Here is a 24,423-nt window from a genome sequence, read left to right as displayed (position 1 = left end):
CCCGAATTGCTTCCAGCAATAAGGGAGAGTACCTATTTCATCTAATATTTGCCAGCACTGGGTTTTATAATTCTGAACAATTTTTCATAATTTAATAGGGAAAATATGGCAATATTGTAGTTTTCATTTGCACTGCCTTATTTGTGATCTACTCCCCTGTCTCTTAAGGGTTCTTTTCCTAAAAGTGTGGCACGGTGGAAGGAGCACTAGACTAGGAGTCAGGGGGTCTAGCTTGTCATGTTTGAGCATGGGCTAGTAACTTAGTCCTCATGGGGACCAGTGGGATGATGCCACCTGCCCTGTGGCCCATGCCGGTGGTCTGACCTAGGAAGGTGCGAGGGCCTATGAGGAACACTTAGTGTACTGTGAAGGTTTAGGAAGGTTCTAGGAAGTTCTCAGCAGCAGAGCTCAGGTGCAGGGCTCTAGTTGGAGCAAAAGAACCACCTGCCTGGGGCCTCTCCAGGCGATGGCGTCCAGTAGAACCATGTGTGTTCATGGCTGGAACTTCCTGGGACAGCTAATGGGCCTTAGAGAATCCCATTCTGCCTCTTTCCACTTCAGCTCCATGTGGGTTTGGGGGGTGAGGCCCGAGGGCCAGTGCTGCCCTTCTCTTCTGGGAGTGGCCCTGGGGAGAGGGCGAGGCTGGGCGGACAGAAAAGAACCAGCCCCTTACCTTCCCCCCACCTCTCCTTGGAATCTGCTTCTCCCTCCCCTTGGCTCTCCTGGAAGAGGCATGTGTCTGCGGGGTTGTCTGGCCTTCCCTCATCTGACCACCTTGCTTCAGCAACACCCCTACCCCCCTTGTTTCTTTTTTTTGGAGGGGCTGGGCCCTGTGGGGGGAGAAGCCAGGCCCCAGCACACAGTAGCCCAGTGTCTGAGGCCCCAGGCCTCCAGGCCTGCTCTTTACAATGCCTTTGTTGTGTGTTTTTTCCTCCCATGGGCGGGTGGGGCGCGTGTGTGGGTCTGGGTGATTTTTGTTTGAAAGCCACCCCCTCCCCGTTCCCCCAGCGCTGAGCTCATTGCCTGAGTTGCTGGGGCTGCTGGAAGGAGTTGGCCTGCTGGGGGTGGGGGGGGCAGCGTGGGGGGTGCTGGCAACACCAATACAGCGTGCACAGCCGCTACAATGTGCAATTGTGATCTTTGTGTAAACGCGGTCGGTCTGGGGCCCTCGCGCTTATAAAAATAAAGCCTTGGGAAGCACAGGGGGTGGGAACAAAAGGGGCTTTTTCGCCGGCTCTCTAATATGGTTTTATTTATCGGAACGCGCCCTCTTTGCCTTACTGGAACCAGGGAGAGGTTCTCTGCCGAGCTTGGAGCTGATGGTATCACAGCCAGACGGTTTCATTAAATGCACAGACGCCGCTGGGCCCTGCCAGGGGCAGGAGGGGAAGTGCTTGGGGCCCACCCTGCCAGGGCTGGTGCACGGAAGGGGGAGCCCCATGCCAGGGAGACTTCCACCCGGTGGAGGTGGCAGGATGGGTGGGCATGTCTCCTCTGCCCCTTCCCCTGTCAAGGGTCTTGTATGGCCCTCTTCTTCCCCCAGGATCAGGTTCAAAACCAATTTCCTTCAGGAAGCCCTCCAGGATTGACTGCACTGTGCTTTTGTGCCTAAAGTCTGGTTCCATGCAGGTGGCTACGTCCTGTTAGCCCAACCCAGCATTATTCAGCCAATGAATTCCCATAGCTTCTGCCTCCAAGTTAGGACTCCCCCACCCTTAAAACTAGCCCATCGACCAACAACCAGAATCTTGGACCCTACTCTTCCCATTAGCTAGACATCCCAGAGCCCGGCCACTAGTGCTGAGGGTCTCTTGAGGCCACAAGGGGGTTAGGGCACAGCTGGGGCTAAACTGTGAGGCTCAGAGGATGCAGGATGCTGCAGGCTGGAGCAGGTGCCAAGGGCATAGGGTGTGTGTTAGGGTGTTTGGGCTCAGTCCTCCCAGACCTCTAGCATCCAGCTGTCAGCTTCCTGCACCTCCAGACTTTCCTTTCCAAGTGCCTGGTACTTTGGGTCTTAAAAAATGGCAGCAAACTGGACCCTGCCCCAAGTCTGACATCCTAACAGGAGAAGTGCAAGGTGCCCCTCCTCTGGGCCTACTACTGCCCGTCTCCCAAATTACGTGCATTCAGTTCTGTAGGACTTTCTCCTGCACTGGTTTCCAAAGTCTGGCCCTGGAAGACGGCATCAGTACCCCTGGGAACTTGTAAGAAATGCAAATTCTCAGGCCCCACTGCAGACCTGAGGAATACGGCTCTGGGGGTGGGGCCCAGCAGTCTGGGTAAGCCTTCCAGGTGATTTGCTGTAAGCTCACATTTCAGAGCCACTGCCCTAGAATCTTCTCTAGTGACACCCAACTTCCCTTTGGAAGCAGGCAGGGGGAATCGCCAGTGCGTGGGCCCCCAGCCAGCGTGGCTGGGGCTGGAAGGCTGTAAAGTAGTTCGGGGCAGCAGGGAGCTATAGGCATCTCAGGATTCCTTGAACCCCACCCACTGCTAAACAACAGCTCGTGAGCCCGTGCACTTCCCTCTGTTGTTGTCAGTCTCCTAAGCATCAGCATCTCCACCAGAATCTTTCAGAGGCCTCATAACTGATGTCCCTGGTCCCTCCAGGCTGTGTTCCATGTGGCCGCCAGAGTGAGCTTGCTGAAATGCAGACCTGGCACCTGGTCTGATGACACCAACAGGGTCTACTCTCCCTTCCTCGAGGGAGATAAGTCCCTCTCTCACCTCTCTCATGCATGCTGCACCTTATATCCACTCTTTAAAGTGCTGATCTGGATTGTGGTTTTATGGTTGTTTACATGGATTAGGTTTTTGCTTCAATTGCATTATCAGCCCCTAGCACCTAGTTCCTGGCCTGGCATGTAGAAGGCATTCAATACATGCTTGTTGGATGAAGGAATGAATGCATCATCTGGGCACTTACTTCCTGTAGCTGGGCCCGGCCTCCAGAAGCCAGCCCAGGAAAACAGCCCAGAAGGGGAGTTCTTTGCATCTCTGGGCCTGCTCTCCTGGACCTTGGCTCCATTTCCCCGTTGTGGCCCACTAGCTGGCCTTATAGAGACCTAGGTGGGGGCCCTGGGGAAATGAGCTCCCACCTGTAGGTTTTTGCTGCCGACCAGTGGCCATGACTCTGCTCCAGCCTTGTGGCCTGCATGACTCCTGAGCAGGCGACTCTCACGGTCTCTGCTGTGTCCTCCCTCCCTTCCCTGTGCCCGGCCCACACAGATCCCTACGCCATCGTCTCCTTCCTGCACCAGAGCCAGAAGACGGTGGTGGTGAAGAACACTCTGAACCCCACCTGGGACCAGACACTCATCTTCTATGAGATTGAGATCTTTGGTGAGCCAGCCAGCATCGCCGAGCAGCCACCCAGCATTGTGGTGGAGCTGTATGACCATGACACCTACGTGAGTCTGCCTGCCTTCCTCCCTTGTCCCTTCACTGCCCATGCCCTGCCGGAGCCAGGGGGAGACCCCACTGTGAGGGCTACCCAGCCAGGTAGCCTCTTCCCTAACCCCACAGCCTACAGGGCGGTTAGAACTATTCTAGAGTAATTAAAAATGGATTGCTCACACATGTGCTGTGCCGGCAGCAGGGCGAGGGGACAGAACTGGAAAGGATGTTTTGGCTCTGGGTCAGGGTTTCTCTGCCTCTAGCCCGCTTGTAAGATCCCAGGCCAATTCCTTCTCTTCATCTGAGAGCTGCATTGACTCCACAAACATCTATCAAGCACTTGTGTGCTGGCCTGAGTGGCCCTGTCCTTGGGGTTCTCAGTCTAGGTGGGAGCCAAGAATCACCCACAGAGCAGGGGATCCTCCAGGAGCGCAGGCGGGGCCCTCTAGAGCCGTCCAGCAGATCCTCCTGCGATGCTGGGAATGCTCTACAGCCGTCTGTTCAGATTGGGAGGCCTGTGCCACACGTGGTGATCGAGCAGTTGAAAAGTGGCTATTTTTACCACTGAATTTTACCTTTCAGTTTTTTTTTTTTTTTAATATTTTATTTATTTCTAGGAGAGAGAGAGACAGCGTGAGCAGGGGAGGGTCAGAGAGAGAGGGAGTCACAGACTGAAACAGGCTCCAGGCTCCGAGCTGGCAGTCAGCACAGAGCCCGACGCGGGGCTCGAACCCACGAACCGTGAGATCATGACCTAAGCGAAAGTCGGACGCTTAACCGACTAAGCCACCCAGGCGCCCCTTTACCTTTCAGTTTTAATTAATTAAACTTTAAATTTTAATAGCCACAGGTTCTGGGCAGCACGGCTCTAGAAGATTCCCGGGAGGGAGAGATAAATGTGGGATGGAATATGAGGGAAGACTGTGGGGAAGACCCAGGCCCTGAGGGAAATGTGGTGAGGGTGTTGGGGCCAGGCACAGGGGCATTGCAGCATAGTGTGGGGCAGGGGGAGACTGAGGAGAGCAGAGGGCAGGCGGCGAGGAAGGAGAAAGGAGTATGAGGCCAGGGGAGGAAGGGAGTGAGGGGGCTTAGCAACATAAGAGAAGGGAGAGACTGGGTTGGCTGACAGAGTGTATAGCAGAGAGGTCCGGCCTGGGTTGGTGGTGTGGCAGCAGATACAGGGGAAGGGCAGGGTTTGGAAAATGTTTCCAGAAAGAGTCGCCATGGCCGGATGTCAGGTGCTCTGGGAGGGTGTTGTGTAAGCAGGGGGTGGGGCAAGGCGATGCTGTTTAAGGTGTCCCACCAGGTGGCGGGGGGGGGGGGGCCTGCTCGCAGTGGGCAGTGTGGGCCTGGGCTGGGGAGGCCCACCTGTGAGCTCTTCCCTTGGCTTAGTGAGGGGAATGAGCAACTGGAGGAAGAGTCTGCTTGGGCCTGTCTGGGGAAGAGCACAGGGCCTGGCACTTTTGGGGCCGGGAGTGGAGGGAACAGGAGGACTGGGCTGTGCTGGGTCCCGGAACCAGGCAGAGGAGCAGGGGCAGTTCTAGAGCAGGGCAAGCCAGGAGGCCGGCAGCACACAGACTCTTCCTTCCAATAGCATCCCACCTCCTCTTTCACAATGTTGCTCCATCCCTGTCTCTCCCCTGCAGGCCAGTGCCGGGGAGGGATCCCAGGGGGAGAAGAGCCATGGCTTCCTCTGGGTGGTTGGGCTCCAGGGTCCCGGGGGAGGCAGAGGCTGTGTGCATTGTTAATATAGACAAATGACTCCGTGCCTGTTGGTAAGTAGCCATGGCCTTGAGCTCCTGCTGGCCTGGCTGCTCAGGATCCCTCCTCCAACCTCTCCATGACCCAGCAATTACGGCCAGTACCAGGGCCAGAGGGGCCTCCAGGGCCACTCCCAGCGTCGGCTGCTGTTCCCGCTGAGAGGTCGATGCTGGGCTGTCACCTGCTGTGTGGGTGTTCGTGCAGGAGCTTCTGGCCGCCCTGGGGCAGCTCTTTGGGATGTCCCCGGCGGTGATGTGACTGCAGGCAGTGGTGTCCAATTTCGCTCTGGGTCTTTCCAGATGAGGGCCTTGGGCAACGCACTAGGGCCTGTGAGGGCTGCTGCACTGTCTGGCTGACACCCAGGTCCTGCCGCTGCCCCCTTGGGGAAGCTAATCACAAGGCTGGAATCACAGGCTGGTGAGGTCACAGAGCCCACGGCAGAGGGCCAAGCTTGGGCAGGGCTGTGGGTGACGGCTAAGAAGGGCAGAGGGTAGTGCGGCCTGGGGTGATGGCCCATGTGAAGGCCAGAGGCTGAGAGGGCAGCGGAGGCCAGCAGACTGGAGAAGGAGATGTGCAGGGAGAATGAGGCAGGGCAGCAGAGGCAAGTGGGTTCCCTGAGGGGCCTTCCATGCCAGGAGGAGATGTGGGCTCTATCCTCTATGGAGTGGGAACCATAGAAGGTGCCTGAGCAAGGGAATGATAAGATGAAAGCATCATTTTAACAAGACCCATTTAACTTGATGACTGATCACCGTTTCCCCAGCTGGAAATGGGGGAATTTAAGAGAGAGACAAAAACCCTTGGAGATGTCGAATCCCTGCTATGCTGAGGGCATTGGAAAAATGCTGGGGTGTAGGGGTGGGGGGCTGCTACTCTGGTCTCTAATGGGCTCGGAGCTTGATTACCTTGATGAAATTGAGGTGAAGCCTAGTTAGACATATAGAGGGATATTCCACCGTGATGGGAATTCAAATCTAGCAACCGTGGCAGGAGGCCACTTGCATACTGTCCCCACATGCTTCCAAGCGGGGAGCAGAGCTCACCGTTCTGCACCAGGGGGCTGCCCTGACTCCTGAGTCCCTTTCTGAGCCTCCCAGTTCAGGAGGCTGGATACAGGTCTGGCGATTGCTCTGGGGCCACCCAGAGCCCGGGACTGGGAGATGCTGACTCTATTTTCTTCGTGCTTGGTCTAGGGTGCAGATGAGTTCATGGGACGCTGCATCTGTCAGCCCAGTCTGGAACGGATGCCCCGGCTGGCCTGGTTCCCGTTGATTAGGGGCAGCCAGCCAGCGGGTGAGCTGCTGGCCTCTTTTGAGCTCATCCAGAGAGAGAAGGTGAGACTGGTTCATGTCTGGATCCAGGAGGCCCAGGCAGGGAGTACATAGTGGGGGAATGTGGGGGGCATGGGGAAAGGATGCCCCAGTGGAGGAGAGGGGGCTGTAGATATCCTTCTTCCCCAACCAGGGGCCTGAACTCAGTGGGGAACACTGAACAGTCACCTGCCGAGGATGGGGTTGCCCATCTTTTCTGAACCCCAAAGCTCGACATGATCTAACTATTGGGGAGAGTGTTGGAATCTGGACTGTGTTAAAATGTTTGAATCTTCTGGCCATTGGATATATTTTTCTCTGGGTCATAAGTTGATGTGGTTCCTGGGAGTAGGACCTCTATGATCTGGTTGGCGGGAGCTTAATTGTGATGAGGGCATCTCCATGGACAGGTACAGCCAGGACTTCTGTTCTGGTGCTGCCTCGTACGGGGTCTCGCTGAGTGACCCAGGGCCAGCCACTTCCCTGCCATGAAGTAGGGCATTTGGTTTAGAGCCATATCTGACTGCAATGAGAACCTCAATATGTCAGCTGGAGAGAAATAGGGCTACTCTGGGTCAGGTGTCTGGCTTCCCCGTGCAGTTGCTCACCACTTCCAGGTTCCTCTGAGGAGTCCCTAGTCCTGCAAAGAAGGGTCTGCAAACCCCTGTGCTGCCTGATCACTGACCCATCCCACGAGTGTCATGTTGTGGTTGGAATTGTGTCTGCCTGGCCAGGGCAGAAAGGAGGGGGTGATGGGGCCTCGGGTGACAAGCACTTGACTGAAAGCTCTCATTTTTCTGCACCCTAGCCGGCCATCCACCATATTCCTGGTTTTGAGGTAAGTCTTGCTTTTACCCTTTCTTCTTCTTCTTTTAAATTTTTTTGAAAATAGAGGAAGAGCGAGAGAGTGAGAGAGAAAGAGCACAAGTAGGAGAGGGGCAGAGAGAGAGAGAGGGAGACACAGAATTCAGAGTAGGCTCCAGGCTCTGTCAGCACAGAGCCCGACGTGGGGCTCGAACCCATGGAATGTGAGATCATGACTAGAGGCGAACTCAGATGCTTAACTGACTGAGCCACCCAGACGCCCCTTCCCTTTTCTTCTTTAACTGATTGCCAGCCTCCTGGTTTGCAGTCCCTGCCAGGTTAGAAAATGCTATCAGGCGTACACCACTACCATCCTGCCTTCAAGCAGAGGAAGGCCTTGGTGGGACCACAGGGACCAGGTGGGCAGGGGCTGGGGTCCCTGCCCAGCTCTGGCCGTTCTTAGCCTTTCTTCCCTGAGAAGTCCAAGTATCACAGACTCTCTGAATGAAATGACCTCATGGTCACCTAGCCCAGTGGCTCTCAGCAGTAGGCATATTGGAATCCCTTGGGCAGCTTTAGATAGGGTGCCTGGGTGGCTCAGTCAGTTAAGCATCTGACTTTGACTCAGGTCATGATCTTATGGTTTGTGAGTTTGAGCCCTGCGTTGAGCCCTTCCTCGGGCTCTGCACTGACAGTGGCATAGAGCCTGCTTTGGATCCTTTGTCTCCCTCTCTTTACCCCTGTGCCGCTTGAGCACATGCTCTCTCTTTCTCTTTCAAAAATAAACATTTTTGTTAGTATAGTGTTGAGTATCCCTGCCTGTCACGGGAGACCAGGGTTCGATTCCCTGATGGAGAGGCAAGACCCCCTTCTGGGAGGCGTGGGTGGCCCCGTTGGTTGAGCATCTGACTCTTGATTTCAGCTTGGGTCATGATCTAGCAGTTCCTGGGTTTGAGTCCTGCATGCACTGACAGCACAGAGCCTGCCTGGGATTCTCTCTCTCTGCCCCTCCCCCACTCCTGCTCATTCTCTGTCTCTCAAAATAAGTAAACATTAAAAAAAAAAAAAAAAAGAATCCCTTGGGCAGCTTTAGAAGTCAGCAATGCTCAGGCTTCACCCCAGACCAAAGAGAATACAATCTCTCGGGGCAGCGGCTGAGGCATTGGTATCCTTCCGTGCTCTCCAGGGGATTTTAATGAGCAGCCAGGGCTGAAAACTGTTGGCTCAGCTCCGTGGTCTTCAGTGCAGCTTCACCTGGGTTATGATAGGAAATGCCGATTCTTAGGTCCCATCACAAACCTACTAAAGGGAACCCTGAGGGTGCAGCGCAGGAAGCTGTGTGTTAATAAGCCCTCCGGGGGATTCCGATGCACGCTTGAGTTCCCAGAGTTGTGATTTAGACTCTCTTCCCCAACCCCTCATTTCCACCATGACCCAGTTTTCCTCCCTCTGCTAGTGGTGGGGACTTCGTTCCTGCTCCCCTTTCTTCTTCTGGGGGTCATGGTGGAAAATGCAGACCCTTAACTGGTACCCCTGCTGATGTGATTCAAGAAGTACTGTTCTCTGCCAGACTCAGCTGCAGTTTTGAGAAGTGGTCATTTGGGCTCCGTTTGGATGCCTCTGCTTACGAGGCGGCCTATGCAATTTGCGGACAGTTCTTACCCTGCGGGCTGTCCTTTGCCCCTGTCCCCCAACTTCACCCTCTGCTTCCCCCCACCCTGCCCCTCTAGTTTTTCTCCTTCTCCCCCTCCTGTCCAGTCCAAGCTCCGGCTCTCAGGCCTGCCAGTCTCTGGGGATCGGAGCAGTTTCTTCTTGCCTCTCCAAGTCCACATGCTCCAGGAGAAACAGCAGCCCCAGGGGGTCGGGCCTGTCTGCTTCCTGGGGCTGCTGCACAGGGTCTGGGACCCTTCCCACCACCTGTCATTTTCCTTTCTCCTGTCACCTCTAGAGATGCCTGGGCTGGAGGTTTGTGCTTTAGCCCCTCCCACTAGTCTCTGCATCGAGACGCATCACACTTTCTCAGGGACCATGTGGAGGGAGGGCATGACTGGAAGCCTAGCACCCTTACCCTTGATGGAAGGCGGGTTCTGTTGGCATCTCTTAGGATGACATCTGGTGTGCGGATCTCTGCCCCAGCCTAGCGCTCCTTGTCACTAACGGTAAACTTTTACCCTCCCTCCTCTCTTCCCTCCACCAATCTTCTGCATGTGGACTATCCCATGGTGCGGCCCAGGTGCAGGATACATCAGGAATCCTGGAAGAGGTGAGCTGAACCCTCACAGCTGTGGCCTGGAGCTGGGAGGAGGAGGGCAGGGACAGAGGGAAGGAGAACTGCTCCCGGGCAAGTGCCCCAGAGCCTTCTGGGTTCCTGGTGCCCCAGTGGGCATCTGCCACTCAGAGATCTGGCTGGATTTCCTTCCCCACCCTCTGCGGATCCGTGGCTGCCTGGGGTGTGTCCTGGTGTGATTTTGGCCCCAGAAGGCTTGCTGCCCTGTTGGAGGCCGGATTCACCCAGACCTCCTGGCAGAAACACAGTCTCATCTGGCTGAGTACCAGGTGGCGTGTTTTCAAGAATAAAACGTTCATAAGGGGCCAGAGTTGTCAAGGAAGCCTTTCTGGTGAAGGTAGCATGAGCCAGACGTTGTTGCAGGAAGACCGGGAACGTGTCTTGGGCCCGTGGGGCCAAGCACCAGTTTAGGACGTGGCTGCTTTAGGGGCTGGTGAGGTCGGGGATTCCTAGGTTTCGGAAGGAGATTGAGGTTTGCTTCCAGAGGAAGCAGGGCTCTACCCTTTGCCATGAGGGCTGACAGGCACGTTCCCTTACGGCCTCCTACACATCTGTGAGCAGGTCCTAGGGGTGAGCGGGGGCAGAGGCCTGGGCAAGAGGACAGGAAGGAGAGCCCTGGTCAGACGGACTGGGTAAAGGGCAGCCACTTCCTGCCATCAGGGAATCCCCAGGCTGGGAGCGGACACCATTTGACATTTTCAGTGCAATTTGGACTTGAAGTGCAGGGTCAGGATGTGGGATCCGCAGGCCCCGCGCCCCTTACCTCACTTCCTTTTGCTCCCAGACCGAGGTGGGGTCCGCCAAGTGAGCTGGCCGTAATTAGGCCTGACAGGCAGCCTCCTGCTTCTGGCCGCAGTTGCGAAAGACTGCCGATTTGGAAAGGGGAGCGGAGCCCTGTCCAGGGAAGCAGCACGGAGCCCTTTCTCTTGATTGAGAGCGCTCTGTGGCCAAAACCCACAGCCTGCTCTGAAGAAGACCCAGCCCAGGGATGAGTTATTAAAAAAAAGTTAAAATCCTTAATAACTGGATTTGTAATATGTAACAGTGAAGGCTCAGATTCCGAGAGCAGGGATCTGGCTGTGGGATCACTGTCAGGAAGCAAATCAAAATTTGCCGCTTTGGGGCCAGACCCCGAAGAGAGCCAAGTGTCCTGCTGCAGAACCAGCCAGGCCACAGACTGAGGCGGGGCCTGGGTCAGCAGGGCCAGAGGACAGCAAATCTTGGGGTTCTGCTGGGCGCGGGGCTGGGCCGAGTCAGCAGGTTCAAAGGGTCTGAGGCCCGGTGGGCTGGCTGGAGGAGCAGCTGGTCCAGGGAACAATCCCCGAAGATGATCTTGTGGACCCCTTCTTTCTCAGGGGCCCCTCCGCCAGCCCTGGGGCTCCACAGCTCAGCCGCTTTGCCTGCACTTATAGGCTGAGCCTCACGCCAAGGTCTTATGTCCTATTTAGTTTTGAGGGTCCCCAGGGACGGGATAGGGGAGGCTAGTCCAGCTGCGGCTGCTGTCCTGCAGGAAGCCCGACACCTTAGCTTTGTGTCTTTGCTGTGGCCGAGCTCCTGCCAGTATTCTCCCATTCAGCACCCTCCAGACTCCTGGCCTGATCCCCGTGCAGAATGCTCTGCTTTCCCTGAGGACTGTGAGAAGGCCCAGCTGGCAGCGTGGGCCACTGGCCACGGGGGCCTCCAAAGTCTGGGAGCAGACAGGGCAGATGGTCTTATTAGGCAGTGTGTGGCGGCAGGGGGGTGTGGGTTTGGGGAGCAAGGGGCAGGACCAGATAAGAGGCTTCTGTGACGCTGAAGGATGGTTTAAGGATGGCCTTTCTGCATCCAGAAACATCTCATGCCTATGTGGGAGTGTCTGGGAATGGCATGTGCCTGTGCTGTGCTGATGGCTCCTGGAGCAGATGGAGGATGGTGGGGATGGCTTCCTGGAGGAGGTGACGCTGAGCCAGCATCGGAAGCAGGGATTGGCAGACAGGGTTGGGGAAGGGGTCTAGGTGGCAGTGTTTGGGGCTAGGGGCCTGGCACTGCCTGTGGCCAGTTTGTTGGGTGACAGGATTTCCCCTCCCCCAGGCTTTATGCCCATCTGGAGCAGTCCTCTCTGGGGGGCTCTGGTGGGGAACTGAGTGTCTTGTCTTGTGTCTTTGAGGCTGGGGTGACATCTGGGAGACCTGGGTTCTTGCAGAGAGCATGGGTGAGGGGAGGACTTCCTTCCCCAGCTCCCCTGTCTGTCCTTCTGTCAGAGTAGAGCAAGAATCCCCCCTCTTCCTGAGCCTTGCCCGTTTTCCCCTCTTCCCGCTCTCCCTTCCTGTTTCCCTCTTCCTCTGTTTGCTCCTTGGCCTCTGGCTCCCTCTCTCCCTCCTTCTCCCCGCCTCTTCTGAGCCCTCTGTCTCGTTTCTTTTCCTTTTTTGTCTGGAGAACAAAGGCGGTCCGTGCTGCCAAGGGGAATGAGTTCAAAGAAACTGCAATTTTAGATTTCCTGAGAACTGGAGAGCGTGCACATGCACGTGTGAGTGTGTACGAGTGTGTACATGCGCAAGAACACACACACGCACACACGGGCAGTGGAAGAGGTGGAGGCTTCCTTAACAACCAGGGGCCCCAAGGATGCCTAACGTGTGCAGAGAGAGAGATCCCACCTGGGGTGGGCTGGGACTTGCAGATTTGACCATTGAAGAGGGCATGGTTCAGAACCTTGGTTTTGCTGCTTCCGTCCTGCTCCGTGGCAGGGGATGCCCTGGTAGAAGGGACTGCATGCTCCGTGGATGTTTTCACCAGGGGCTCAGGGGGCCAACCAGATGTCACTCTATCCCCTTCCAAATCCTGGGTATGGCTTTGAATCTGAGATGTACACAAGGTACTCTCCCGCACCCCCAAATCCACTAGAAGGAAAATTCTGGTGTTTTGCAATCAGGAAAATAAACCCAGTGGTCCCCTCATCCCTCCTTTCCCTCCCCCAAGGCCTTAATTTAAAACACTGTTTTTCCTGGGAAGTGTAATTAGAGCAACATGTTGTTCCTAACGAGCTGGGTGGGGCAGGCAGACAATGGAGCCCTCCCAGCATGCCTGGCTGCCGCAGGGAGCTCCCCTCCCCTAGGAGCCAGGATCTGAATGTCCAGAGGGTCCTCTGACTGTGCCCTGCTGGGTGAGGTGCGTGGGGGGCGGTCTATGGACTACTGGTAACGGGACACCCTAGGTGGCTGGGGGAGCTCAACCCTTCCCTCAAAGCTGCCCTGGAAATGAACGTCTGTCTCGTGTGGTGGCCCTAGGACCTGGGAGAGGAAGTCCCTCGCATGCCTTGTTCTCAGCTCTCTGTACTGAGCTGGCCTGCTGGACAGATAAATTTTGCTCTGACAGGGGAGAGAGAGCCTCACCTATCCTTGGGTTCTTGTCCCCTTGATCTGAGGCAGCGCGGGAAACACCTGCACACCTGTTGGACCCATCAGTGGAGCAGCCCCGGGGCTGCCCTGCTTTCAGGGTGGGTGGGGAGGGTGACCAAGGAAGGGATTGGTCAGATGTGGCTTCATCTAATTAGGCTTCTTGTATGGCTGCCCTTGAGGTCCGTGGTCCTCAGAGTACCTGTCTCACCTGGCACAGTGAATTAGGACGTCCTGGTGACACTTTAAGTCTACATCTACCCCCTGCCTGGCAATGCTGATATGCTTCCCCAGATATGCTTCACCACAGCCTAGCCCCACTGAGAATCTCTGTCCTGAAGGAAGTGTTGAACCCCTCTTGGTTGGCTGGACCAGGAGGAGATTGGGAGACTCAGGCTCAGGAGTTGACCGTCTGGCCAGGGCCATGGGACTCTCTCACAGTGAGGTGTCAGAGAGCAGCCAGGACCTTGGGAAACTGGGCCATAGTGTCACTTAGAGGTAAAAGAATCTGGAGAGTAGGGTGGTAAGAAGTTTCTGGAGTGACTGGGAGATTTTCTGGAGGATGGAGAACTTGAATGAGGCCCGTTTAAAGATGTGTTAGATGAGCACTGAGTGTTATGTGGAAACTAATTTGACAATAAACTATTTGTAAAAAAAAAAAGATGTGTTAGATTCAGGAAGGTGGGTGGTATGGGAAGCCATTGAGAGGGAGCGACAGGCAGGCACTGGGGAGGGGGTTGGGGAAGACCCACGAAGCAGCCTGGCGCTGACAGGAGTGCTGGGAAGGAGGGGAGAGTATGCTGGAGTCCTTTTTTATTCAACCATTCACCCCTCCGCTCCCCCGCCCCCAATTACTCACTCATAGTCCTGCAGTCATGGGACAGGGGTCTCAGCTGTGGTCCCTGTGTGCAGCATTACGGGTTTAACACAGATGGCACCAGGTGGTGTGTCTCCCAATGGGAGTGAGTCACATTGCTGTGGAAGATTTACCTTGAGCTCAAGACACCAGGGAAGATTTAAATGGAGATCTGAAGTCTGACTAGGATGTAGCCACATGAAGTGGGCAAAAGAGCATTTCAGACAGAGGGGCCAGCACCTCCAGGCGTCCAAGGTAAAGAGAGCGTGCTGCCTCCTGCAACCTGCTAGTGTTGAGAAGGGCCAGTGTTGAGCATGTAAGGGGAGGTGGCTCTCATCACTCACCGGGACCCCGGAAGAGAAGGCTATCTAGTGAGAGGCGAGACCAGGGAAGTCAGAAGGAGCTAGAAGATGAGGGTCCTGAGGTCGTGTTAAGGAGTATGGGCTTCATCCCGAGTGGCTGGGGAACGCTGGATGGGTTTGAAACAGAATAACATTCTTAGAAAGTTCTCGCTGGCTGCAGAGTACAGCATGCTTTGGCTCTTGGGAAGGGATTTGCAAAATCAGAGGCTAGACTACTTAGGGGGGTGCTGGTGAGTCCAGGCAAGAGAGAGTGCAGGTGTGAACCAAGGGAAGGAGAGCGGTGGATGGGTAAGCGAGAAGTTTGGGAGACAGAATCACCAAAGCCCCAGGCAGCCAGTTGGACATGGTGATGTGGGGGAAGGGAGCCAAGGGTGGTGCAGGGTTTTTTGGCTTGGTTGTCAAGGTGGGTGTTGGGGCTGGCTTCTGGGAGAGCAGGTTTTGAGGAGAAAGTTAGAGAATCCAGTTTGGGACCAGTTCAGTGTTAGGGGCCAGTAGGGCACCCAGGGGAACTGAGCAGTGAGAGGTTGGGGTTGTGGGTCTGGGGCTTAGGGGAAATGCCTGGGGGCAGAAAGCCCAGGAGAGGGCTGGGCACAGGAGGAGACTCAGCCAGCAGAGCAGGGTGGAGAAAGTGAGGGGCAGTGGAGAGGAACCAGAGATACGGTTTCAGGAAGAAGGCCAAGGTCAGCTGGCAGGATGCGGCTGAAGGAGTGGGAGAGACGGGAGCCTGCCAGTGGCCTTTGCGCTGAGCTACAGGCAGGTCATTGTGACTCTGGACAGAGAAGTTTCCAGGGCAGGAGTGCAGGGGGACGAGCTGAGTGCGCTGGGCAGAGGCCCTCATGCAAGCGAACTTGAGAGGCAGTGGATGGAGGCAGAACTTTTCAGGGAGAGAGAGGAGAGGGAAGGAGGCTGCCGGAAGACGCAGAGAACAGCTGGGGATGGATCTGGGGGACCATCTTTAAATGGGGAAGGGAAAGATCCAGCAGACAGTGTGAAGATTTGAGGGGACAGGATGGGACAGGGTCAGGGAACAAGAGAGCCTTTAGGTTTAGATGTACAGGGCTAACTCCACAGGGGGGGTTGGGCAGTGCAGTGTGCACAGCACGGAAGGGGACAGAAGACGGTGGTGACAGCCTGCAAGCTGGGCGGGGGATGGAGTGCAGAGGCAGGGATACTGGTGACAAATGGCAGGGAGCAAAGATGTCCCTGGAGCCCTGGGGACAGTGAGGTGAATGGAGGTAGCATTGGGATGAGAATGGTGTCCTGATGCCGTGCCGAGGAAGCTGCCCCCAGACACGCCTCTAATGACTGTCTCTGCTTGTTTCTCCCTCCTGCTTCCGCCGGGCCTGGCGCTCCACAGCTGTGTGCACCTGCCTTCTTCCTCCAGGGCCTCCTCCAAACGGTACCGGAGCCTAGCCTTCTTGGTTCTTGTTTCCTGTCCTCCTCATAAGCAGGTTCCTGAAGACGGGGACCCTGGTCCTCCTCCTGTAGAGAGGAGCATCACCACGGAGCTCAACAGAGCCGGGAGGAAGGACGGAACATGGAAATGAGGGATGAACAGGAATCAGAGGGACACTGTCCAGAGTTTGGGGGCCTGGACAGGAATGTTCTGGGCAGGGGAATATAATAATGGGTTTTCCTGGCTATCTAGAGAATGTTACAGGCATGTGAGAAAGGTTTGATCTTTCTGCCTCCCTGATCCCTTTCTTTTGGCTCCTTTTGGTCTTGGGTTTTTGGCCCTGCCCCCCCCCCCCCCCCCCCCCCCCCCCCCCCCCCCCCCCCCCCCCCCCCCCCCGCCCCACTGAGCTGGGCATCAGCCTTAAGCAGGCCATGAACAGACCGTGAGCAGGCCTACCTTTCTTTTAAAGGGCCCTGCCTCCAGGGCAGTCCCTGTGTGAACTGTGAGGTGCATATCACCCCTCCTCCTGACAGCATTTGTCTCTTAGCCGGTCAACAAATGCAGGCGCCTCCTACACCACACCACCTGCACTGAAGGTCTGGAGCAAGACTGAATTCCTTCACGTTATGCCCTCGTGACACAGGGATAGTTGTGAATCCGGTGTTGTTCTGAGAGATGCTTCTGGTGGCTTGGTTCTCCTCAAGTCACCGCGGGAGGTCAACAGCGCTAATGGTGAACACAATGGTACCGGCAACAATAACGTAATCCTTACAGTCACTACAGCTTACTGAGCAGCTCTTGGGTGCCAGACGCTTTATGTTTGTTCCCTTATTGAATTGTCGGAGCAAGCTCATAGGGTATTGTTATCCCAGATCTTCATATGAGGGTAATGAGTCATAGATGTTGAGTAATTTGCCCAAGGTCAAACAGCTAGAAAGCAACAGGGCTGGAACTAGAACTGAGGTCTGTCTGATTCTAGAAATGAGCTTCTTACTGCTGCAGGTCAGAGAAGTGTAGTGTCCTCAGGGTGTCACCAGGCAGGAGTGACAGCTGGGGTTGGTTGTGGCAGGAGGAAGCCAGTATGTTTCAGTGCTCCAGCTGCTCCCACCGTCTACATCAGAGTGTTTGTACATGCACCATCTTTTAAGAAGGAACTCAAAGCAAGTCACTTGGAGGATTAATCTAGTGATTCTATTGTTTATTAAATGAGATTACACAAGGCAAGCTCTGTGAAGTATCCAGCACAGTCCTTTTATTTATAGTAACATTTCCTGAGTGTCAAGGCCTTCCTGTATGGATGTGTAGGTTGTGCACTGCACAAGGGCACTGTGTCTCAAGAGATGCAATTTCCAGTGCAGACATCACATATTTGTATTTATTATAACAATTTTCCAGTAGGTGGCAGTCAAGTGTCTTGTACTAATAAACTAGTAAAATACGACGATTTTCTGACATGGAAGTAGAGTCTTAAGAAAGGGACATCTTTCTTTAACTGTCACAAAGGTGCCACATGGGCTAGTAGACCTGTCCAGGGTTCACGTGAACCAAGCATTCTTCTAAGTGTTGTGTTAACTTCTTCAAGCCTCACACTAATTGTTAGAGGTTGGCAACTTTTAATGGCCATTTTATAGATGAAAAAATTGAGCCACAGAGAGATGAAGTAACTTATCTAACTTGGTAGTTGGCGGAGTAGAGCCTGTGTTGCTAACCACTGTGAGACGTGGTAGTTTACTCCACAGTGACCTGCCTGCCTTGCCTCTGCTGCTTCCTCATGTATTTCTTTGTGATCACTGAGGATTCCTGCCCAAGTCTTTCTGTCAAACCCTTATAGGCAGATTGACACATGCTGTCCTCATCTCTGGTCTGTGGAAGCGAAAGAGCCTCCCCAGCAGCTCCCTTCAGTGCCTGTGAACAATGGGCACTTCTGTCCCCTTCTCCTGTTTGTGAACTCTTTCTGGCTCACAGAGCAAGCGTTCTGTTCTCATGGTGGCCAGAGGCGAGAGGTGGGGGGTGTGGGGCTGGCAGGTGTCGGCTGTGGTGTGGGGGCTGGAGCTGGGACACCAGGGTGGATGGTATGTCGGGAGGGTCGGAGCCTGCAGGCAGGACAAGCAGACTAGCAGCGGGACGGTATGTGGTCCTGTCTGGCACCAAAAGAGGCTGGCCTGGATGCGCCGGGATGAAAGTGGGCTGTGTGTGTGTGTGTGTGCATGCGTGTGCGCGCGCGTGTGTGCGTGTGCGCATGCGTGGTTGTGTGTGTCAGGGACGGGGAGACCCCTAGCAGCTCACTGATGCATCAGAGACTGCATATTTGAGGAGGGGTGACCTGGGGTTCATTTGGAACAAGGTAGCCTGAATCCTGGGCCAGGCTGCTCAAATTGTGATCCTGGCGAAGATGGTGCCTGCCAAAACCTGACTTGGTTTTCTCATTTTTGTCTGCCCGTTTGCCTACTTGTGTGCCTCTGCCTCTCTGTTTCTGTCTCTCCATGCATGTCCTTCTTTCCGTCTGGACTGTCCTTCCCTCCCCCCACTTTCCTTTTAATCTCTCTGGCCTTCCTCCCACCGTTGTCTTTGTTCTACCTGCTGCCCCCTGCAGTCGGAGGACACAGACCTGCCCTACCCGCCCCCTCAGAGGGAGGCCAACATCTACATGGTTCCCCAGAACATCAAGCCGGTGCTCCAGCGTACCGCCATAGAGGTGAGGCTGGGGTGGGGGCGGGGGTGGGCGGGGAGGAGGCAGCCTGGCCCCTCCCCCTGTGGCCCCCAGCCTTTCCTGGGCCTTTTCCAGCTGCTCTCCTCACTCTGTGTCCCCAGATCCTGGCATGGGGCCTGCGGAACATGAAGAGTTACCAGCTGGCCAGTGTCTCCTCCCCCAGCCTTGTGGTGGAGTGTGGGGGCCAAACGGTGCAGTCCTGTGTCATCAAGAACCTCCGGAAGAACCCCAACTTTGACATCTGTACCCTCTTCATGGAAGTGGTGAGCCTGGCCTCCCTGCTGTCTCCTTCCTGAGTCCCGGTGCCTAGACTTTTCTTCAGGGCCCTGGGCAGCTCTGGTGTGTGCGCTGACTCCCAGTGGGATCCTGGCTAGGTCATGGTGTCTCCCCTGCCTCATCTGTCTGTGAAGATGGGGAAGCAGAGCTCATGCTCTCCTCACTGGGAGAGTGGAAGCCTGTGGGCAGCCCAGATGGGGACAGCTCGCTTCTTCCTGCCCAGATGCCGAGTGCACAGAAATCCTAGGGACCCACCGTTCCCTCCAGGTCAGGTCTCAGCCCGCTGGAGCAACCGCCCCCCAACCCCGTGCCCACAGGGCTTCTTCTGTGGTTCCTCCAAACCTTGCCTGCCTGGGTCCTCTCCCAGCCTTGCTGTGGGCTCACCCCATGGCTCTCAGGCCCCCAGCCCTCTGCAGCTCCCCGGGCTGCCTGGGCCTAGTGGCCAGAGTAAGGCAAGTCTGAGGAAAGGAAAATGGTTTGCAAGATGAAAGCACTGTAGAAATTCCAGGCCCAGTGGCTGTCAACAGGAGCCTCCTCTTGGCTGAGCCAAAGCCGCCACCGAAGGAGAGCATATAAATTATTTCAAGTTGTGTTCAAAGTGCTTTTGGGGATGGGGTGGGGAGGGGAAGAATCTGTGTCTGTGAGCCAACTCTTGAGTATCCACTTGGGGGGGACTGTCTGCAAGAAATGTTGAGTCCTGGGCCAACTTCTCCCTTCTTCCCCTCCCCGGCCAGTGAAGGTTCAAGGAAAGTAGACTTGTAACGTTGGGCTGAGCTAGATCTGTGTTTGGAAGGTAAAGCTGTGGGCAAAAAGTCGGCCTCTGTGTATAACATACAGGAGGCAGACAGAAAAGGTGTGTGGCTTCTGGTCCCCAGGCCGGCACCTGGGCTCGGCCAACCACCGCTTTGGATTTATGGCTGTTGGGGGTTATGGGCGGGCTTATGGTCGTCCTCCACTTTTTGAGCTTGTCCTGTGAAGGAGAGCCCCCCTCCTCTGAAACCTCCCAGAGATGGGTGCAGGCCACTGCCCAGCGCTTCCCTCCTGCTCTGCCCAGATGTTGCCCAGGGAGGAGCTCTACTGTCCCCCCATCGTGATCAAGGTCATTGATAACCGTCAGTTTGGCCGCCGGCCTGTGGTGGGCCAGTGTACCATCCGCTCCCTGGAGAGCTTCATGTGTGATCAGTACTCGGAGGAGAGTCCGTCCCCTCAGGGTGGCCCAGGTAGGGGTGGGGCTGTTGACGGAGAGGGTGGGGCCGAGGGGCTGGGGCAGGTGGGGCTTCCCAGGTGAGATGTGTCCTGAGGCCTTCCTCTTATCAGGACGGGAGTGAGAAGTGTTTCTGCTCAGCTGACTGGAAGGGTGGGCATCTTGCCTTCCTCAGGGCATCTCCTAGCTCTGGGCTACTGAGAGGCCAGGGCTGCAGAGGGAGGATGTAGGGGAAGAGTTGAGGGAGAGAGAAAGGCATGGATTCCATGGGATGAGGAGGGAGAGAGAGAACGGGGGAGACAGAGAATGTGAGGGAAGGTGGGAGAGACAGAGGGAGAAGGAAGAATTGGGTGGGAGGAGGAGAAAGACACAGACTGAGAAGTGTGGAAGGTGGAGGGCCTTTTGGCTCAGTATCCTGGGTGAGTCTTGTGGCTGGAGAGGGGCGAGCCCCCTGAGGGAGGTCCACTCAGGCCTGGACGTTGCTCTTCCCTACAGATGACGTGAGCTTACTCAGTCCTGGGGAGGACGTGCTCATTGACATTGATGACAAGGAGCCCCTCATCCCCATCCAGGTAAGATGAGAACTGGGCTCCCTGGGAAAGACATCGGCTCCATTGGCCTTGCCTGCCCCTCCCCCTCCCCTCCTTATCACACAGCCTCTATCAGACATCTCCCTCCCTGGTGGCTAGACACTGTACAGGTGGAAGAACCCAGATGTGAGCTTTCAGTCTGGTCGGGATCGGGGTGGAGGCGTTGGGGAGGTCTGTGTGTGGTCTCCTGGGCAAGACCCAATCATTTTCCCCAAAGCATGAAAAAAAAAAAATGGACCCTCTACCTAGAGGGCCGTGTTGAGGCTTCTCCCCTCAGGTTACTCTGGAAATCATGGTGGGGGCAGCAAATAAAAGTGAAGAAAGATGGGAATGAGTGACCAGGCAGTCTTGGGGTGCTCTAGCCCCACCGTCTTATATCAGCCACAACCCTCCATAGGGGTAGATTCTTCTGTGGGCTCATGCTTGGTGGCACCTTGGAGTCAGCTGAAAAAGAGGGGGCTGTGTTCAAGCCAATAGTCCCTCTTGCCCCATTCCCCTCCCCCCCCCACCTCCAGGAAAAGAGAGAAAGAGAGGGCAGGAGGGCGATCGTATTCCAAGGGAATCCAACCCGGTGGGCAGGTAAGAGGCATCCTTTTGCTAGGTACTCAGCAACTTAGGGCCAGCCGGCGACCCAGACTCCAGTGCCAAACAGAATGGCAGGAAGTACGTGGCATCTCTGACTGAGCAAGGGGCCCTCTCCCCACCTTGGGCCCTGGGCTGCTCTAGTTTCTGGAGGGCCAGGGTCACCCAGGCCTTCTCACAGTGGAGATGGAGAAAGGCCTCACCGTGAGCACTAGCCTTGACCTGCGTCTGTTCCACGTTGTCTCCCCCTTCCCTGCTTTGCATGATACTCGTCACTCCCCTGGCGCCTGGGGTTGGCTTCCCAGAGCTTCCCAGCTACCCAGAGGGAGAGCCTTCCGCCTGTGTAGACACTTCTAGAAAATTGTGTCCTCAGGCTGTTGGCCTATTTATTCACCCAGAGTTGGCATCCCATTTTGTGAGGTTCTGGTTTCTTTAAACCACCAAACAAATACTGGCCTTGAGAGCAAGAGAACACATTGGGGTGCTAAGGTGGACTCGGGACCCTCCCAGCTGCCCCATCACGGGTTTTCCCTCTGACACGTGGGCCTGGTTTCTGCTTCTTTTTCACTCGTGCATCTTTCACCTTTCTGCCACTTCCACGGAACACATCTGCTGTGCGCCTGGGCCTCGCTGCTGCTGAGCTGAGCTGAGGTCTTGCTCTGTGGGTTCTCTGATGCTAAGAATCCTCACCAGCATCACGCTCTCTGTTTCTCCCACCTCTGTGACTCTCCGGGGTACTGCCCACCGGGTACACCTTCTGTTCTTCTCCTGGTTATCCTTTAAGACTCAGCTTAGGTGTGATCACCTCCTTCCAGGATTCATCCCTGGTTCCTCCTACCCCTCCCCCGCCCCAGCCTCTTCCTGAAAGTCTTGTCTGTATCTTGGTCCCTGCCTTTGCCTTAGGTCCTGATTGTCTCTGCAGGTGTCAGCACCTTCCTCAGACCAGGCTCAGGGCAGTCACTGGGGTGCATTCCTTGTGTGCCCAGCACAGGACTGGCTTTAAGGAGGTGCTTGGTGAAGTCTACCTGGATGAGTGGATGTGTAGGTGGATGGATGGATGGATGGCCTGTCTACTGTCTGTATGGGTCTAAGAAGGAGCTTCTCTAGACTGGGAAAACCCAAGTGGAAATTTTGGATGGCCCTACCCAAGATCCAGCTACGTGTACTGCTACTGGCCTGGGTGGATGTTTGCAGCCGAATCAGGCAGATAATTAGCCGCAAACTCCAGGCTGCCCAGCCTTGGCTCCTGTTTGCCACCCCCTCAGTGTGCTGTCTGAGTCTGTGCGGGGAAGTGCAGGGCTTGCCCAGCAGGATTTCCGTTCTGTGTGTGCTGCTCAAAGTGTCTACAGACTTCAGATGGGGAGGGACTATTTTGAGTCTTGCTGGCTACGGGCACAGCCAGAGGCAGACAGTGAGGAGGCCCAGTCTGGACGTCCTCCCCGTGTTGACCCCGGGGCTGGGGTCTGAGCCAGTGCAGGGTCTGTACTGTTTGTGGGAGCACATGGCTAGAGCTGCCGGCCAGGCAAAGGGTGGGAAGCTGCTATCTGGGCTCCTGGAGGTGTGTCCACACGAGCACGAAGAGGGCCTGGGCTCACAGGGCCTCAGAGGTGGGCTGGGGAAGGAAGAAGTGAGGCCTCCTTGCTCCGATGGAGGATGCTTGGACCTTGCCCTCATTCAGCACCCTGTCTGCTCAATAGGAGTAGGAGACATAGTCCTACTCTCAAGGAACCTCGAGGGCAGCAGGGAGACCAGTCCTGGTCTCCAGGAAGCCCTGGTCTGATGGGGACTTGGGGAAAACCAATTTTGTGTTATGTTTTTCTCTGAGATCCATGGATTGTATTTGGCTGATCAGGAAATCTTTTGCTCCCTCCGCCCTCCCTGCACACCCCTTGGCACTTAAGAGGACCAGCCATGCGGAGGCATATGTGGTGTGCCCAATAATTCTGGCTGGGCTTTCATCCCTTCTCCCCTTCCCCAAATAGAAGTCTGTGCCCTCTGGGGGCTGGAGGGACAAGACGTCTGGCAGAATTTGGATTTTGCCTGCCTCTTCTTTGTCCAACCCCTGTTTCTCAGCAGCTGGTTTCATGCTCACAGTGATGTGATCCTCACGGCTGAGCTCGCAAGGTCCTGGCTGTGGACTGTGCTCAGGACTCCTCCCCAGCTTCAAATATGCTCTCACGAGATCTGGCTTCTGTCTTGGTCCTTTCCATCCCTTTTCTTGGTTGTACATTCTCTCTGCTGATGATCCTCCTTATCATCGGCTCATTTCCGGCACAGTAGAAATATCATCTCATGCTCTTTCTGATGTTGTCATTGGGCTGAAATTCACGGCAGAGAGTTTTTCAGGTTTCTAGAAATGTTTGGTTTCTGTCAGGAGTGGCCAGTTCTAGAGACGGTCCACAGTGTACCTATCAGCAGATCTGTCCACTCGGCCTTGTAGGGCTCCTAGGTTAGCACCCGTCTCGGGGTGAGGAGGGTCCCGTGTGAGTAGGTGCTTGGCCTCTTGAACTCCCCTCTGGTGATCAAGGCTAGGAGGAGATAGGCTCACAGGAATTAATTCCTCAGTTTATTCTTGGTTTGTGTGCCTATCCTTTGTGTAGATTTTAGATCCATAGCTTGGGGGTGGGATAGTGTGTGTGCATGTGTGTGCGGTGTATACACATGAGTGTGTATGAGACGTGGGGGAGGCTGGGAGCAGCTGTGTGTGCAAGCTCTGGAAGGTGTGTCTAGACTCAGTAGTGGTGTTGCAGGTATCATGGCCTTGACATTAACATTTTTATTTCATTCCATTTAGTGCTCTGTTTTAAACAAGGGTATATTGGAGCACTTGGGTGGCTCAGTTGGTTAAGCCTCCAACTTTGGTTCAGGTCATAATCTCATAGTTTATGGGTTTGAGCCCTGCATCGGGCTGTGTGCTGACAGCTCAGAGCCTGGAGTCTGCTTCAGATTCTGTGTCCGGCTCTCTCTGTCCCTCCCCTGCTCGCGCTTTGTCCCTCTCTGTCTCTCAAAAATAAACAAAATGTTAATAAAAATTTAAAAAGGATCTCTTAATTTTCTCTGGTTATAAATACGTTAATTATATAAAATTTGGAAAACACAGGATAATTATGAACAAATAGGCATCATCTCCAACCAAGGCACGGTCTGAGTGAACGACTACCAACATATCCTTCTCCACCCTTTCCTTTCCCCCTGGGCTTCTCTTTCTGTCTGTGACTCTGAATCAGACTCTGTTTCTCTCCTGAAAACAAAATTGAGATCTCTCTTTACTAATCTGCTTTTTCATTAAGCTGGTTCTTGGTGTTCTGATTAAGGTGAGGGGGAGAGAAAGAGTGTGCAGGACACACCTGGAGCACACTCCCCCTATCTCTTGCAGCTCAAGGTAGAGGTGGTGCTCCTGCCCACCGGGCACTTCACCCACCTTGCAGGCACTGAGATGCCCCTGGAGTCACCCGATCAAGGATGACTCTTGCTCATCATTCTGAGAGCCCACCCTGGGAAGGGGATCTCCTCTG

At 55.2% G+C, this 24,423-nt stretch overlaps 1 protein-coding gene across 2 annotated transcripts in view; it reads left to right on the top strand.

The window, feature by feature from the left end:
• The window catches only part of DYSF (dysferlin), a 203,486-nt gene that overhangs the window by 117,266 nt on the left and 61,797 nt on the right, over positions 1–24,423 (top strand). For both annotated transcript variants that reach the window (XM_039239562.1, XM_039239561.1), the window contains exons 33-40: positions 3,229–3,410; positions 6,351–6,491; positions 7,276–7,305; positions 9,505–9,534; positions 18,140–18,241; positions 18,358–18,519; positions 19,587–19,752; positions 20,232–20,308. In XM_039239562.1, coding sequence (XP_039095493.1) covers positions 3,229–3,410; positions 6,351–6,491; positions 7,276–7,305; positions 9,505–9,534; positions 18,140–18,241; positions 18,358–18,519; positions 19,587–19,752; positions 20,232–20,308 — 890 coding nt within the window. The remainder of the gene's footprint in view (positions 1–3,228; positions 3,411–6,350; positions 6,492–7,275; positions 7,306–9,504; positions 9,535–18,139; positions 18,242–18,357; positions 18,520–19,586; positions 19,753–20,231; positions 20,309–24,423) is intronic.

This window comes from Hyaena hyaena, unplaced genomic scaffold, assembly GCF_003009895.1.
Source record: "Hyaena hyaena isolate Hyena2069 unplaced genomic scaffold, ASM300989v1 scaffold_158, whole genome shotgun sequence".
Taxonomy (NCBI): domain Eukaryota; kingdom Metazoa; phylum Chordata; class Mammalia; order Carnivora; family Hyaenidae; genus Hyaena; species Hyaena hyaena.
Note: the sequence above shows the minus strand (reverse complement) of the source record. Positions and strands in the feature narration are given on the sequence as shown.